Below are 16,473 nucleotides of genomic sequence, written 5' to 3'. Positions count from 1 at the left end.
AAAAGAGCTGTGAATCTGCAGATCTAATTGAAAAGTGTACTGTACCTTCCGGAGGTGCTGAATTCTGTGTTCTTCCCAGAGTTGTAACGTACAAAACAAAGTAAGTTTACTTGAATGCTGTACTCTAGTAACTTTTGGTGGTACTGACTTAAGTACACAGTTCTTTTATACTTGTACTTAAGTATGGTTTTCAATACTTTTTCTCCAAAACATTTGGGAGAAAAAAAAAAAAAAAAAAAGTACTCGCTACATCAAGTAATGGAGGACTCTGGGGCCACTGGCCAATGACAGAGCACATGGATGTTGACTAATCACAATCAGTTCTTCATGTCTAGACCAATCACCTGTGTTCTTTCCTTCTTTCTTTCTTACTTTATTTTTTGTACTTGCCACCACGCTTCCTTCCCGTAATGTCATCCCCGACACATATCTCTTGCTTTATCATCATCATCATCATTCCAACCTTTATTTCCCCTCTAAGGGAGAGATGAGGTAGGATCCACAAAGCAAAATATGAGAGGAGTAAGACAGAGGGAGAACTATTACAGTAAACTCTCAATTATCTGTCATGCAATATCTGGACTAACACAACATCTGGTGCTACTGGCTCTGCTCAAAGCAATATCCGGCAAAATTATGCAATATTCAGTGCCGAAATAGGATGCAACCAGTGGATCTACGCAATATCCAGCATCAAGGTGCATTAAATGGCTCATAAATGATAGCCAACCGGTGCTGTATTACTGCATTATAGTGTTTTATCATTATTGTATTTTATGACTAATTCTCATCTTTGTGTCATGGGAAAATTTTAAAGATTGAGGGTTAAAATGGATAATAACGCAATATATGGCTTGCAACGAATACTAAGCCAATGGGGGGTACTATGAAACATCCGGCATTTTGCTTTAACCGGCATAAGGCTTGGCTGAATTATGCCAGATAACTGAGAGTTTACTATAATGGAACACCATGATAGAATGACGAGATGAAACAAGCTGTGGAACAAATGAAGAAGCCATATAGTGAATGGCTAGCGAGTAGAGGTAGGGGAGAAGATGAGAGAAAGAAGAGAGAGGTATATGTGAGCAGGAGAAGGGAGGTGAAGAGATCGGTGAAGAGTAAGAAGAAAGTGAATGAAGAGTTTGGGAGGAATCTGAGTGTAAAATGGAGGGAGAGTAAGAAATTTTTTTGGAAAGAGGTAAAGAAAGTAATACAGTGTGAAAGGGGAAATAGTAGGGGAGTGAAAGATGGGAATAATAGATTGTTGAAGAGACAGATTGAGGAGATGGAAGGAGCACTTTCAGGATTTGTTGAATGTAGAGAGTGAAAGCAGTGCGAGTATAAGTGGCTGGGGAATAGCTGGGAGAAGAAGAGATGAAAGGAGTAAGGAAGAGATCAGTTGGGCATAAATAGTGGAAGCAACGAAGAAGGTCAAGATGGGAAAGGCCCTGAATTGATGAAGTGTATGGAGAAATGCTGAAGTATAGGGGTGAGATTGTTGTTGAGTGGATATGGAAGTTGTGTAGATTGGCTTGGGAAGAGGGAAGGGTTCCAGAGGACTGGAAATGTGGCATAATTGTTCCTTTAATACAATGGAAAAGGGGAGAGAGAAGTATGTGGTAACCATAGGGGTATTGGCCTTCTTAATGTGACTGGAAAAATATATGGTAGAATACTCCCTGATAGGGTTAGGCATATAACAGAGGAGCTAGTTGGAGTAGAACAAGGGGGATATAGGAAGGGGAAAAGGGTGTATAGATCAGATATTTGTTCTAAGATGTTTAGTGGAGAAGTATCTAGAGAAGGGAAAAAAAGTATGCTGCCTTCATGGACTTGGAGAAAGCTTATGACAGAACAGATAGGCAAGGTATGTGGAAGGTAAAGTATTAAGAATATATAGAGTGGAGGGGAAATTGCTGAATGCTGTAAAGAGTATGTACAATGGAGCTAGGGCTACGATGCGAGTGGATGGTGAGCTGAGTGAGTTCTTTTATCTAAAAGTGGGACTCAAACAGGGATGTGTGATGTCTCCATGGCTGTTTAATACATACATGGATGGGGTTGTAATGGAGGTGTTAGGTAGGGCAGTGGATGTGGGGATGGCTCTAATGAATGAGGGTGAGATGTGGAAGATTCCAATGTTGCTGTTTGCTGATGATACAGTATTGTTGAGTGAAGATGAATGGGAGTTGCAAGGTTTGGTGAATAAATTTGGGACAGTGTGTAGGAAAAGGGATCTGAAAGTTAATATAAACAAGAGTAAAGTTATGGTGTTTGAGAGGAATGAAGTCACAGAATGCACGGTGAGGTTGGATGGTGAGGATATGGAGAATGTGAGTGCATTCAAGTACCTGGGTAGTGTGATGAGTAAGGATGGAACCTTGGGGAATGAAGTGCATGAAAGGGTACAGCAGGGAAGGAAGGTTGTTGGTTCACTGAAAGCAGTGATGAGAAATAGGAAGGTGCGTATGAAAGTTAAGAGGTCACTGCATGATAGTATTGTGATCCCTACCCTGACGTACGGAAGCGAGGCATGGACCTTGCAAGAGGGGAACAAGTCAAGAGTGAGAGCAGTGGAAATGAGCTACTTGAAAGGAGCATGTGAAGTGACATGATGGGACAGGTTGACCAATGAAGAAGTGAAAGAATGTTGTGGGGTGGATGTGGATGTGGTCGAGAAGATTAGGAGAAATATACTGAGGTGGTTTGGACATGTGAAGAGAATGGAGAATGAAAGACTGACTAAGAGGGTGTATGTAGGTGAGTTGGAGGGAGGGAGAGGGAGGGGAAGACCGAGGATGAGGTGAAGGGATGGAGTTGAGAGGTATATGATGGAGGGGGGAGTGAGTTGGGGGGAGGGTAGTCAAATGGTGGGTGACAGAGCGACTTGGAGGCGTTATGTCTGTGGCCACCCTTTGCGGGATTAGGGCATCGGGCTATAGATAGATAGACAGATAGATAGATAGAAGAGTACTGTATATCCTCAACATTCTCTTCTCCTAAATATGCATCCAGCTCATATGAGTAACTATCTCAATATGAAACAATGTACTGGGTATCATTATCAGAAAAAAAAAAAAAAAAATGCATAATAATATTGCTAGACAACAGTCTCCAAACTAAATCTTAACCTCCTTCAAGGATACTTTTGCATGCTGATGACAGGGAATATATTTTTCCCTATTACAGCTGTGGTATCTGTCATGTGTTTGAGAAGTCCATTCACATGGCAACTAAATAATCTGTATTCATTAATTGCTGTACCTTTTTCCCTTTATAAGTTTGAGTAATAAAGTGTTGTACAGTAATACAGCCATCCAGCTCTTTACCTGGGACTGCCATAAGGAATCAGAATCCTCACTGCTACACATGTATGGTGCAAGCAATTATGTATAAGCAAACAACTGATCTTCAAGCATCCTTGGTTCCAGAGCCACACTGGAAGAACTGTTCTGGCGGATTATCAGAGGTCACATATGTCACATATAATAATTCAACAGGAACCAACTGAGGTCATGTACATATAATTCAACAATACACCATTGACCCACTATCCTTCAGTGTAAGCAGAATCATGTTCTAATTTTTTTTTTTTTTTGATAGAAAAACTGAGCTTCTTTATATCATAAACAGTTCATGAACCAATAACATTTGTATCACACAACTTCTGCAATGGAACCACAGTCCAGTATTTTCAAACAGTCCTACATTGTCCTGTTTTATTGTTTTTGTTTTTGCATAATAATGTCTACCTGCATTACATCCACCAGATAGATGTTTATATATAATTGTGACCAGACAGGTGAATGAAAATACAGTAAGACCTCACTACAACGGACTAATTAGGGCCGAAACCATTTTGAAAAATGCGAAATTATGATAAAAGCGACATCCGGACTTCCCCCTGCTAATCTGGACTTTTTCCGATATATCAGACATTAGTCCGGATCGCATGAAAAGTTTTTAAACTGTTTTGACTGCCACTGCGGTACTGTACTGCGTTATAACGTCACTACATTAAGCAAATGGCATAATTTATATAATAATACTATATTATACACTGATAAACATGTCCTTTATTTACCTGGTCATGGTGAACACAGCTGAAGTGGTCAGGCAGTCCGTACTGCTTCTGGCTTTATCGGACTTTTTCTGATTATAGGAATTTAGTCCGGTAGCTCCTCAAGTCCGATAAAAGCGAATTCCGGTCTATTGAAGTCTGTTACATCGAGGTTTTACTGTATCTGTATACGTGAAGGTACAGGTGGTCATGCATTAGGTCACTGGGCAGCAACATTTCATTTACTATGGTAACGGCATACAATGTGGCAGCTGGCTTCCACGCAAACAGATTTGACACATAATAACACTTTATGCACTCCAGCAACAAAGTGTTTCAGTAGATACCAGAGATAGAAATAAGCTTCTGATTTGACTGTGGTAATTGTTATGAATAAACTGAAGTGGTAATATAGAATTTACTGGTAAACTTAACTAAGAGAACGAGAAATATTATGAGAAGTGTCATAGATTAGTAGAGAAACTGATGGTTAGGAATTGTTATTGTGAAAGTTTTGAATTCACAGACAAAATACATTGAAATCAATGCTGGGTCACAAAGTTAGTTGGGAAATATATGAGTGAAAAGGGATAGAGTCTCTAGTCTGGTTCACGACTGAGAGTAGCAGAATTATTGCTGTTGTTGTTGTTGAGAAACCTTGGTCTGTCTGGCCAAGCAGAGCCATAAACCACCCCTACCAGGCTGTCCTGTGCAGTGAACTGATGTTCTATCGTGGTGACAGTGCCTGGGTGGATGGTACATTTGCAGGTGCTGGAATGTACATTTGTGTTTCTCCACCCAGTTAACAGGGGCACAATAGCAGTCTTCACATCACCCTGTTATCTGGTCATATGGTTACCATTCAGCATTATAAACAGTTTCCTAGGATACAGGTAACCATTAGGCTTGTCACTCAGTGCAGACTTACCATACCTTAAGTGGGAAGAAAGGTAATACACTAAAAGGATCTTGAAAGATGGGATAAACAGAAAATGAATGATAAAGGTGAAGGAAAACGTGCAGTATACAACTCTACATCATCTTTTTTTTTTTTTTTTTATGCGAGGAAGAACGAACCAAAGGCCATGAGCCCGCAATAAGAGTTCCCTCCAAGAGAAAAATAAAATACAAAAGAGAGCCAAATTCAAGATCCATTAATTTCGAGATGCCTGGACACACTGCGTTTGAAAGACTGGAGATTACAGGCAGCAGGAAATACAGACAAATGGAGACAGTTCCAGAGTTGACCTGTTGCATAAATGAAGGACTGGGAGTAACGGTTAATTCTTGCATTAGAGAGTTGGGCAGAAAAGGGATGAGAGTTTGCTGCTAGACGGGTGCTACGTGCCCGTCGTAGAGGTGGAGGAATGCATGCAGACAGTTCAGAGGAGCAGTGACCATTAAAGTGGCGACAGAAAAGAGATAAAGCTGCAACAGTGCGGCGAAGAGACAGAGGTTGAAGGGAGCCAGTAAGAGGAGGCAAGTTAATGAGATAAAAAGCCTCTGACTCCACCCTATTGAGAAGAGCTGTATGTGGGGAGCCTCCCCACACATGAGAGTTGTACTCCACACAGGGGCGGATAAAACCCCTGTATAGAGTCAACAACTGTGCAGGGGTAAAGAAAGAATGGAGTCGGCTCAGCGCACCTAATCTCTTGGAAGCAGATTTTACAAGAGATTTAATATGATCTTTCCAAGATAAGTCCCAAGTAAATGAAACCCCAAGCATGTTCAAGGAAGATGCAGGATTAAGCCGAATATTATTAAACATTAGTGGGTATACCTGTGGAAGATTTTGTCGGGTTGATAGGTGTAAGAACTGAGTCTTTGATGCATTAAAAACAACAAGATTATTTTTACCCCAGTCAGAGATACGAACCCTTGTTTATTGAAGCAGCTGCTGAGATGGGCGTTCCAGGAACCATATGGAAAGGTGAAGGGTGGAGTCATCAGCGTATGAGTAGATAGGGTTAGATGTACAGCTTAGGTCATTGATGAATAAAAGGAAGAGAGTTGGTGATAGGACAGAGCCCTGAGGAACACCACTGTTGATATATCTAGAGCAGAATGATGGTCGTCTACAACAGTGGCTATAGAACGATCAGAAAGGATGCTAGCGACGAAGGCACAGATGGAAGGATAGAAACCGTAAGAGAGCAGTTTGGAAATTAAAGATTTACGCCATACTTGATGGAAAGTCTTTGAGATGTCAAGTGCAATGGCAAAGCTTTCACCAAAGTCCCGAAAGGAGGATGACCAGGAGTCTGAAAGGTAGGTGAGAAGATCGCCAGTGGAGCATCCCTGACGGAACCCGTACTGACGATCAGAAAGAAGGTTGTGATAGGAAAGATGCTTTCAAATTTTTCTATTGAGAACTGACTCGAAAATTTTTGAAATACAGGACGTTAAAGCAATTGGACAATAGTTGGAGGGTTGGGAGTGGTCACCCTTCTTTGGGACTGGCTGAATGAGAGCAAACTTCCAGCAAGAAGGAAAGGTACAAGTTGACAGACAAAGGTGAAAGAGTTTGCCTAGGCAGGGTGTAAGCACAGAAGCACAATTCTTGAGAACAACAGGAGGGACTCCATCAGGCCCATATGCCTTGTTAGTATAGAGGCCAGTGATGGCAGAAAATACATCAGATGAAGAAATTTTAATGTCAGCCATGAGGAAGTCAGAGGCGGGATGTGATAGAGGAGTGGATGATGGTCGTTCAGATGATGGTCATCACCACCCACCAATATATAGGTACACCACTGATTTCCAGCATCGGATGGTCCAGGACCTGTTTTAATCCAGACAAAATAACAAGAGGGCACTTGAAATTTCTGCGTGTGCCAAACTACAGTAGTTTACCAGATGGCTACAGATGGTGCTGAGTATTGTGCATGCTCACTTGGATTTCTTACACCGCATGTCTTAGTGGTAACCCAGTATTTCATCTGATTCTTTACTTACTTTGCTTAAACTTAGCCCTGTCAATGATGGTGTTAGATGTAAATATCAGTCTGATAAAGAAAAGGACAGTTACACAGTGATTCAAGCTGCTTTCTTATAAAGCAGCTTGAATCTTGTACAGGCAATTCCCCAAATTCACAGGCCTGAAACTCATGCCCCCCACTTTTACATGTACTGTATTTTCCCCCAGTATAAATAATTTGCCTTAACTTATTTTAGCCATACCCATTAACCCCTTAAACGCGGCTGTATACAGTCGATCCCCCCCGAGTGGCGGGGTTGTATCGCGGTCTGAATACCTGTAGGAAAATATTCGCCAAAAATCAGAGATTAACCCTAGAACATTATACTTGGTATGGCAGATAGTACTTACATTCAGCTTTCTCCAGAGACACGTGTTGGGCCTTCGTGGACTACCCAAGGACTTGTGGAGACTTGCAAAGTTGGGTAACCAAATCTTCACTTTCACACCTCCAGCAACCCGGTTTCCCCTCTACCACAGCCTCATTCTGTCACAGCAAACTTTATACTACAACGTAAAGGCAGTTAGGAATCCGTATTTGTACAATAAGCACTGAAAATAAGGCTAAAATCAACGGAGCGTACGACCGACATGCACTGTGGCGGCGGTCTTCCCGTCACTCAACAAACATTTCCATTTTCACAGCTAAAAACATGTATACTACATTATTTTCAATCACATTACTTCCCAAAAGATCACCACGGCGCGCTTTTTCTTCTGCCTTACGTCCGCCACTTTATTCTCGTTCCTGTCGGCCGCTTGCACTGACTGGGAAGAGCTAGAACTCGCCATAATCTCACTTTGAAAGCCTGCAGTAAACTGATGCTAAACAGGGGCAAACCGTGAGAAAAAAAGCTAGTGTTACAACTGGGGAAACAAGCGTTTCCTAGTAGCATAAACTGCTTGTGAGAGGAGATCGCAGATTTACAGTTCTGAGCGCTCAGAGCGCTGCCATGTATCACAGCCAGGCTGGCCGGGCCGTGGTGGGGGGGGGGGGAACGGGGGGAAAACGCGATATTTGGCAACAACTGAGGTCAGTAGTACAAAGGTAAAGTATGCTAGTTGTAGCTAGAGGGTGGTGGTACTGATAGACAATACCAGCTGGAGCCTGCTTGCCCGCGGTTATTCAAAATTTACTCAAATCACAAACGCGACAATCCGCCGTTCTGTCCTTTGGGCCGACCGTCGCAAATGCGACGATCCGCGTTTAAGGGGTTAAATGCTTATTTTTTTTTAAAGTTATTACGTTGTATTTCAGTTTATATTTATAATGTGGTGTTATTTGGTCCCAGATATGGTATTTTAGGTCTGTGCACACTGCCATGGTGGTGGAGGCAGTCAGCAACAACAAAATTAGCCTTAATTCTTAATCATACCCATTTAGAGGTTATTTCTTACTGAAGTAAATTGTATACTGTACTGTACAGTAGTACAGTACATTGGTACAGTTCAGTAGTACAGTACAGTATATATTTCTGCTGTTTTAAGCCAGTTTTAGGTTCCTGTGACGGTTTCTAGGGGTTTACAGAGTTATAGGCTACCATAGGGGCATTTTGGTGGGATGTGTCCAAATTACGAGGAAATTCCAAATTCACGGGGGTCTGTGTCCCTTAACCCTTGCGATATGGGGAGGTTGCCTATACTTTTAGTACTAGATACATATCAGGTAATTAACATATGATGTTTAAAAAAATCTAAATAATGAAGAGAACAAATGTATACCTACTTTGTGATGTCAAAGAAAGCTGCCTGAATGTCCCAGACAACATGTTTACTGCTGATCTCAATGACTGGATGAATCAGTGTACCAAAACAACCTCAAATGTACACAATATAAAAACTATAAAAAGCAGTAGAAACCTAACTACAGGGGCACTGAAACCTAGCTGGGGGGATTTGCCCCCCACGACCCTCCCCAATGATCATAACCAACCTCAAAGTGTTCAAGCTAAAATGTACATTAGGTGGAAATTGTGCCAAAATAGAATCACATATTTAAAGCACTCAGTTATGAATGTGTGTTCAGAAATAATCACAAGACCATGGGATGGTTAAGGTAGGTGTGATCATAAAGCAAATATGTTCATCAGACAGGAGACATTGATACACAATATCACATAAATCAGTAAAATAGTGCTTGGTGTTGAGTTACCTTCAGAGAAGTAAATTACACAAAGTACCAACAGAGCACACAATGATGAAGAGCCCAATGCAGGTTCTATCATCTATCCTCTGTGTTCCGGCACACAACAACCCTCATCACATCCCTCCTGCTGCTGCTGCTGCAGATGTAGGATTGATGAATGTAACCATAAACAAAAGAAGGATGTGGTGCTCTCAAAAGGAGAGGGCTCTCCAGCCCACGTGCTCACTTTTGTGGTGGTGCCTTACCTGCTGCAGGCTCTGCTGCTGCTCTCATGCCTCTTGTTAGTGTGTGTGATGATGGCCCCGCCACCTGAGAAGAGGAAGAGAGTGGTTCTGACTCTGGAGAAGAAGAGGGAGATATTGGACAAGGTGGATGCGGGATGGTCAACCTCACGTATCCTTCATGAATTCAGCCTGGCACGATCTACTTTGTCTGATATCAAGAGATCCCGCCACAAACTCACGCAGTCCATGGCTGCCTTCTTGTCGAAATGCAAACACAACATGGAGAGGAAGATGATGTTTACTCCCAAGTATGCTGAAGTCAACAGCTCCACGTTGATTTGGTATCGACAGCAACGTGCTGCTGGTGCGTGGCATGGAGCTGAAGGCTGCTGCTGAGAAGTTCGCAAGGCTTCACAACGCCTTAGACTTCAAGGCATCCAAGGGTTGGCTCTTCGTGTTCAAGTTACGACATGGCCTTACCAGCCGTAAGGCCCACGGCGAAGCGTTGGACGCCAACGAGGATGGAGTAGAGGAGTTTCGACGCAAGGTGAAGCGCTTGATCAACAGGGAGGGCCTCACTCTCGGTCAAGTCCACAATGCTGACGAAACTGGTTTATTCTATCGCTCTTTGCCAACGAACATTCTAGCCAAGGAGACGGAGAAGCGTGTACCTGGCTGCAAGCTCTTCAAGCAACGGATATCTGTTTTGTGTTGTGCTAATGCTAATGGCATGCACCGGCTTAAGCCCGTTATTGTTGGCCGTGCAAAGCAGTCTCAGTGTCTTCGTGGGGTGATGGATGTCCTTCCTGTCATTTGGTACCATTCTTTGAAGGCATGGTTCACAGCCCAGATCTTCAAAGACTGGTTCCACCGCCATTTCGTCAAGGAGGTCATCCATTACCAGATGTAGAAACTGGGAATCCCACGCGACCAGGTAAAGGCCCTCCTTCTCCTCGACAATGCACCTGCTCACCCGTGCGACAAGGACTTGGTGGCTGAGAATGGGCGCATTAGGTGCATGTTTCTGCCACTTAATATGACTGCTCTCATCCAACCAATGGACCAAGGAGTGATCGTAGCAACGAAGAGGCTGTACTGCCGGAAGTTCCTGGAAGAGGTGATGGTTGTTCTCGAGGACGAGGATGAGCGCAAGGAGGGACGGGACACGCGAGGCCAGCGGACTTTGGAAAACCTTTGCCGCTACAACATCAAGTCTGCCATTTACAACTGGGCCAGTGCATGGAAGGAAGTCCCTGTCAAGACTCTAGAAAATGGTTGGTCTCGTCTGCTTCTCGGAACGGATGTGGAGCATGATTTCCTAGGTTTTGACGTGGATGACTTCCATGCACGTCTACTTGCGCATGGGGACGATGTTGATGTGGACAAAGTGCTTGAGTGGTTGGATGACGACGAGGGTGATCCTGGGTATCAGACCATGTCTGATATCGAGATCGCATCTTCAGTTGCAGGTGTCAGTACCCAGCTTGAAGATTTAGACGAGGACGGCGACGATGATGAAGACTCCTCTCCGCGTGACACTACTCCAGCCATCTCCAAGCTGAGTACACTCCGGGAACACTTAGAGTTCATTCTCAACTACATGGAACACCTGGACTGTGACAGCGAGATGGGGCCCTTGGGACTTGTGGAGGAAGTGCGTGCTTTCAGGCAGCGCATCATTAATTGCCAAAATCGTCATTCCTTGCGTCAATCAACCATTGACAGCTTTTTCAGACCCATGACCCCCGCTGTGCCCAGCCCTGGCTCCACTCCATTGCCTCCCCAAGACAGGCCCTCAACCTCCGAGCCACAGCTCAGCACATCAGGCACGGTGGAGTCACCACTCGACGTGAGTGTGCATCTCTCTTCAGAGTCATCTGCAGTGGGTACTCCATCACCACGACCCAGCAACGCACCCCTAGGCCACCTGCATCAGCTACTCTCAGACTCTGACAGTGATTAAACAGCAAGAACTTCTCCAGTAGACCACACTGGATTTTACAGTATTGTGCAGTGAAAAAAAACAGTGCATAGTGTTAAGAAATTACAATTCTGAGTGCAAAGACTAAAGTGCACAGTGCAAGGCTGATTTTATTGACTTTCAATGGAGCGCAAATTAACTTGAGTGTGTTATGTTTAGAAAATGGATTTATGAGTGCAAAGACTTTAAGTGCAGAGTGCAACACTTATTTCATTAAGGTACAATGAAGCGCAAGTAAGACTAAGAGAATGGAATGCTGAGTGCAAATGACTAAGTTCAGTGCAAGACTTCATGTACAGTGTACTGCAGGTACTTCAGGTACTCCTTTTTACTGTCAGGGTCTGTGAGGAGGCGGGTTATTCATCGAGATGGCCAGGGACTTGTCGTAAGTACCCAGAATTTTCATATTGTACTGTATTTTCCATACTTACCTCTAAAACCTCATTTCACTCTTTTATCTCCCTTATTGGTGTGAATAGGGTCTTAGGTGCTATGTATGTGCAGTAGGGAGGTGTTTTTCTGAGTTAGGCTAGGTTAGGGTCCATAACTACCAGTCCAGGAGCCAGGGACTTGTAAGTACCCAGAATGTTTAATATTGTATAAACTCACCTCTAAAACCTCATTCTCTGGTTCTTTTGCATTCAATTCAGTCTTTTATGTCCCTTATTGGTGTGATTTGGGTCTTAAATAGGTGCTATGCATGTCAGAGGGAATTGTATACAGTAATCACTCTAATATCCGGACGCCCAATAACCGAACATCCCCACTAACCAAACCTTATCGTCCTGGGATCAAACATTCCCAAAATGGTCCGAAAATCCAAAAAAATTGGAAAAAAAATCGATTTTTTGCCGTCCGTAATTTGAACTTGCAGCGCGCGCCGCGTGAGAGCATTGTTTTGGTTCGTCATTCCTCCGACGTCCGATAGAGCGCCGCTGCATCCTCCCCACTTCCCGCCTGTCTCTCACCGTGACAAGACCTGCGCTGTTCGCCATGACTTCTATGTGTTAGTGACTAAGTTCAGTGCAAGACTTCAGGAAGAGTGTAGTGCAAGTGCTTCAGGAAATCGTTCTTACTGTCAGAGTCCGAGAGGAGGCGGTTATTCATCGAGGTGGCCAGGGACTTGCTGTAAGTAGCCAGAATGTTTCATGTTGTACTATTTCCATACTATATTTACCAGAATGTTTCATATTGTATTTTTTCCCATACTATACTTACCAGAAAGTGTCATACTGTACTTCTTTCCATACTAAACTTACCTCATGCATGTGCAGTAGGAATGTGTTTTTCAGAGTTCGGTTAGGTTCGGTTAGGTTAGGTTCGGTTAGAGTCCATAAGTACCAGAATGTTTATTAATGTATGAACATACTTCTAAACCCACATTTTATGTTTCTATTGCATTTATTTCAGTCATTTATGTGCCTTATTGGTGTGATTTGGGTGTTAAATAGGTGCTATGCATGTCCGGAGGGAGTTGTATAGGTGTTTCTCTGTGTTAGGGTCCGTAAGTACAAGTCCATAAGCTGGGGCCCAATATCCGGACGAAACCAATATCCGAACCTACCGATGGCTCTGTTGATCCGGATATTGGAGGGGTTACTGTTTTTCTGAGTTAGGGTCCATAAGTACAAGTCCAGGAGGCTGGGGCCCACTATCCAGACGGGACAGCTTTCCGGACATGCCTTTGGCTCTATTACATCGGATAGTGGACAGATTACTGTATTACACGCGACATGTGACCTCCGTTACTCTGGCAAAAGTTAATTTGCCAAAGATCTGGGACCAAGAGTGCTAGAAAATGGGTGGTGTATCTGTTATGTTACTTGTCTAACATACTGTACATACAACTGAGACACCCAATCCCAAACTATTCTTTATAAAGTATAATGAGGACCAAAGTTAGGATACAACAAAGACAACCATAAAACATCCCATATGTTGGATTTACAGTCCATTCCAGCGAAGTTAAATGGCTACCTCCATGCCATATGTCTGCTCATTAAGACTGCATCATACTACAACAAAGGTGGTGCCAATGATATGCTATGCATGGTTTTCCATCCATTCTCACTGAGAATAATAATGGGAAGTGGAGCTCCAGGAAAGTTTCTTGTCATATTTTAGATTTTCTGACTAATATAAATGTCATTATCTCTGAGTGACATCCACATGCACACTGTGTTCAGAACCATCCCCCTTACTTCATTCAGTGTATCACTGGTGCAGAAAGAATATGTCCTGTGATAGAATTAATAGTAAAAGACAAAAGATAAACCAGTAGTTGTCTCACCTAGTGGTAGGTCTTACAAGGTGGCTGTCATCCATTTGGGTCCATCCATCATTAAAAAAGCCATCAGGAGCAGGAGGCAGAGGAATAATCAAGGCCAATTTCCCTGTTTGGATATAGTGTATGAATTACATTAGTTATTCAAACAATGAAATCAGTGTGTTTTGATATTCAAAGCAATGCTGCATGTACTGTTTAATATGCACATCATAGTACATGAGTAGATACCAATAAATACCTCATCCCATTTTTAGGTGGGACAAAAGATCATCGTCATCATCATCATCATCATCATCAGCAGCAGCAGCAGCAGCAGCAGCAGTAGCATGATGATAACAATGACAATGACAATGATGATAATTTACAGTATTGCAGAATTTCATTATCTTGATCCTTTTTTCATCTATGGATGAGGAAAGGTACACTCCAGAAACAAGCAAAGAGAAAGCATGACAGTGGGAAACTATCACCAACATGCCCACTGAAATGGGAGACTCATTCACGTTATCATTCAAGTCCACGAAATCCTGGTTCCAACTCAGCCATAACCATCTGCACATATTTCTTATTTATTCTTTATAGATACACGTCACATGCATTTACTTGCTGGCCACTCTGTCAACTATATTGTTAAAAGGGAACACCAAACACTGCCATGTGCTTCTCTTCATAACTAGTCAAACCACTTTAATCCCTGTCCAATTTCCTAGCCTCATCAACCTCCATACCTTACTTTCTCAAATGCATATATATATTTACCATATCCATGCACATTCTTCTTGGCCTACTACACTTCCTCCCTTCTTCAGACTCAATCACATATACCAATTTCACTATCTCACCTGTGATAAGTCCCTCCATGTGACCCTACTAAGTATTGTATATTCTCCTCTACTCTGTTTCTACCAGACTTCCTTACCCCACACCCTTCAAGAATCAGTTTCTCTTACCCTATCCAGTCTGTGCAAACCACACACATTCTTCTTACGCTCTTATTGCTGATTTTCTTACTCATGTCACAACAAAGTTTCAAATCCATAGATTAAATGTGCCTACCAACAGAAGGTCACACAATCCTCTTGCAGTCTCTATGTTCTGACCTTTATTCTTGTGAAGGCTTCTGTACCCTACACCAACCTTCTTCCACAAATCATTTCACATAACACTTCCTCTGCACACTTACTTCACTTTTCTACTTCTGCACCATCATGCTTAACCTGTAAAGGCAGCAACAGAATTTTCCTACCTATGATGTACCTTTTTTTATGCATTAAAAATGAGCCCCTTAATAGGAAGGAAAATAAGTTGAGGTATGGATATATCGAATACAGTCAATATTTCCGACAGTTTAGTCTTCATGTAGTGAAGTTACAGGGTTTTTATTGTATATTGAAAAAATGCAAAAATTTTATTTCAAAGAGTTTTTAGCACGATATGAAAGATCATATTTCAAAGCATGGGTGTGCCAATTTTTAGGCCAATATTAATAGTAGTGCAGTGATCCCTTGGTTATCATACAATGGACTATACAGGTTTTCATTATCAGTGCTGGATGGAAACCTGCACACCTGCTGTTACAACAAATGTTGGGGTAAAAAAAAAAAAAAAAAAAAGAACTTTGTTATCGTGCACCTGAGCTGGTTTCCGTCAACAATGATGGTGCAAAATCTGTGGTTTCTGGTGGCTCTGAGGGATTCAAAGATGAGGCCCTACTAGAGGAGTTAATCCCAGGTGGTGGAGACCATTAACTCTCCACTCTTTAGCCTCAGAACTCCTTACCTCATGCTCAACTTAGGTCTCTATATGGTACGTGTTTCGTCCTTCTTGTACCTTGCCAATATTCTCAATTAACCAAACCATGTCTATGTTTCTGATACTTACCATAACTGTAAGTATGTATCTAGTGGGTCTAAATTGTTGTAAAATGGAAAATTTGGGTTTACAAGTGGAGTGGCGTGGTATCAATTAGGATAAACCCCACAGCTTCTGTGCTTTCGTTATCATACAATTTCATTATCATGCACAAGGTGTGGTACCAATTATGCATGATGAGAAAAGGATCACTGTATGGTCAGGGAGAGTTTCAAGTTTCAAATATCTAGTAAAACTGCATCAAAATTACATGACTAGGAGGGGAAAGGTAAGTGTAGATAGTGGCTGGAAAAAGTTCCAGATGCCACAATATTATCTATTTTAAGTTATCAGTCACCCATTCACACCAAAACAAAAAATGGAAAATTATATTTCTTTAGCTAGAATCAAGTACTGTAAGTTGCAGTTGCCCGCTAGGCATCAAGAGATGAGAAGTTGCAGTTCTTAAGCTGAACTTATTCTCCAGTTCAAGTCTATCCTTTTACCAACATAACACACTGAAAGTCCCCTTTTCATTCACCAATGATCACTACTTTATTTAAATTTACTTTAAAACACGCTGGTCAACTTCACAGAAATCTGAACAAATCTGCAACAAATCCTGTTTTTTGTTAGAAGGAAACAAGGCAACACTTGCATATTTCAGATCTGAGTTACTTCACCTTTCACCATTAATCACCATTCCCACACCTTTTTCCACACAAGTTTCCACTGCTCGTAATCTCAATAAGATTAATAATAATAATAATAATAATCTACCCACCTATCTATCAACTGCCAGATGTCTTAATCTCATACAGGGTGGCCACAAACAAATCACCTTCACGTCGCCCTGTCCCCCACCATTTCACTGCCCTGCTCCCAGATCACACTCCCCTCCCTCATATATCTCTCCACTCAATCCCTCCATCTCATTCTTG

At 42.3% G+C, this 16,473-nt stretch overlaps 1 protein-coding gene across 1 annotated transcript in view; it reads right to left on the bottom strand.

Annotated features, from left to right (window-relative positions):
• LOC145413828 (extracellular matrix organizing protein FRAS1-like) overlaps window positions 1-16,473 on the bottom strand; it is a 596,816-nt gene that overhangs the window by 383,146 nt on the left and 197,197 nt on the right. Inside the window, exon 19 of the mRNA XM_080283490.1 lies at window positions 13,685-13,787. Within this exon, the coding sequence (XP_080139616.1) occupies window positions 13,685-13,787 (103 nt within the window). The remainder of the gene's footprint in view (window positions 1-13,684; window positions 13,788-16,473) is intronic.

Source organism: Coenobita brevimanus, chromosome 97 (assembly GCF_032717465.1).
Source record: "Coenobita brevimanus isolate Jiangsu-jjx chromosome 97, ASM3271746v2, whole genome shotgun sequence".
NCBI lineage: Eukaryota > Metazoa > Arthropoda > Malacostraca > Decapoda > Coenobitidae > Coenobita > Coenobita brevimanus.
The sequence above is the reverse complement of the archived record's forward strand: the minus strand, read 5'-3'. Positions and strand labels throughout refer to the sequence as shown.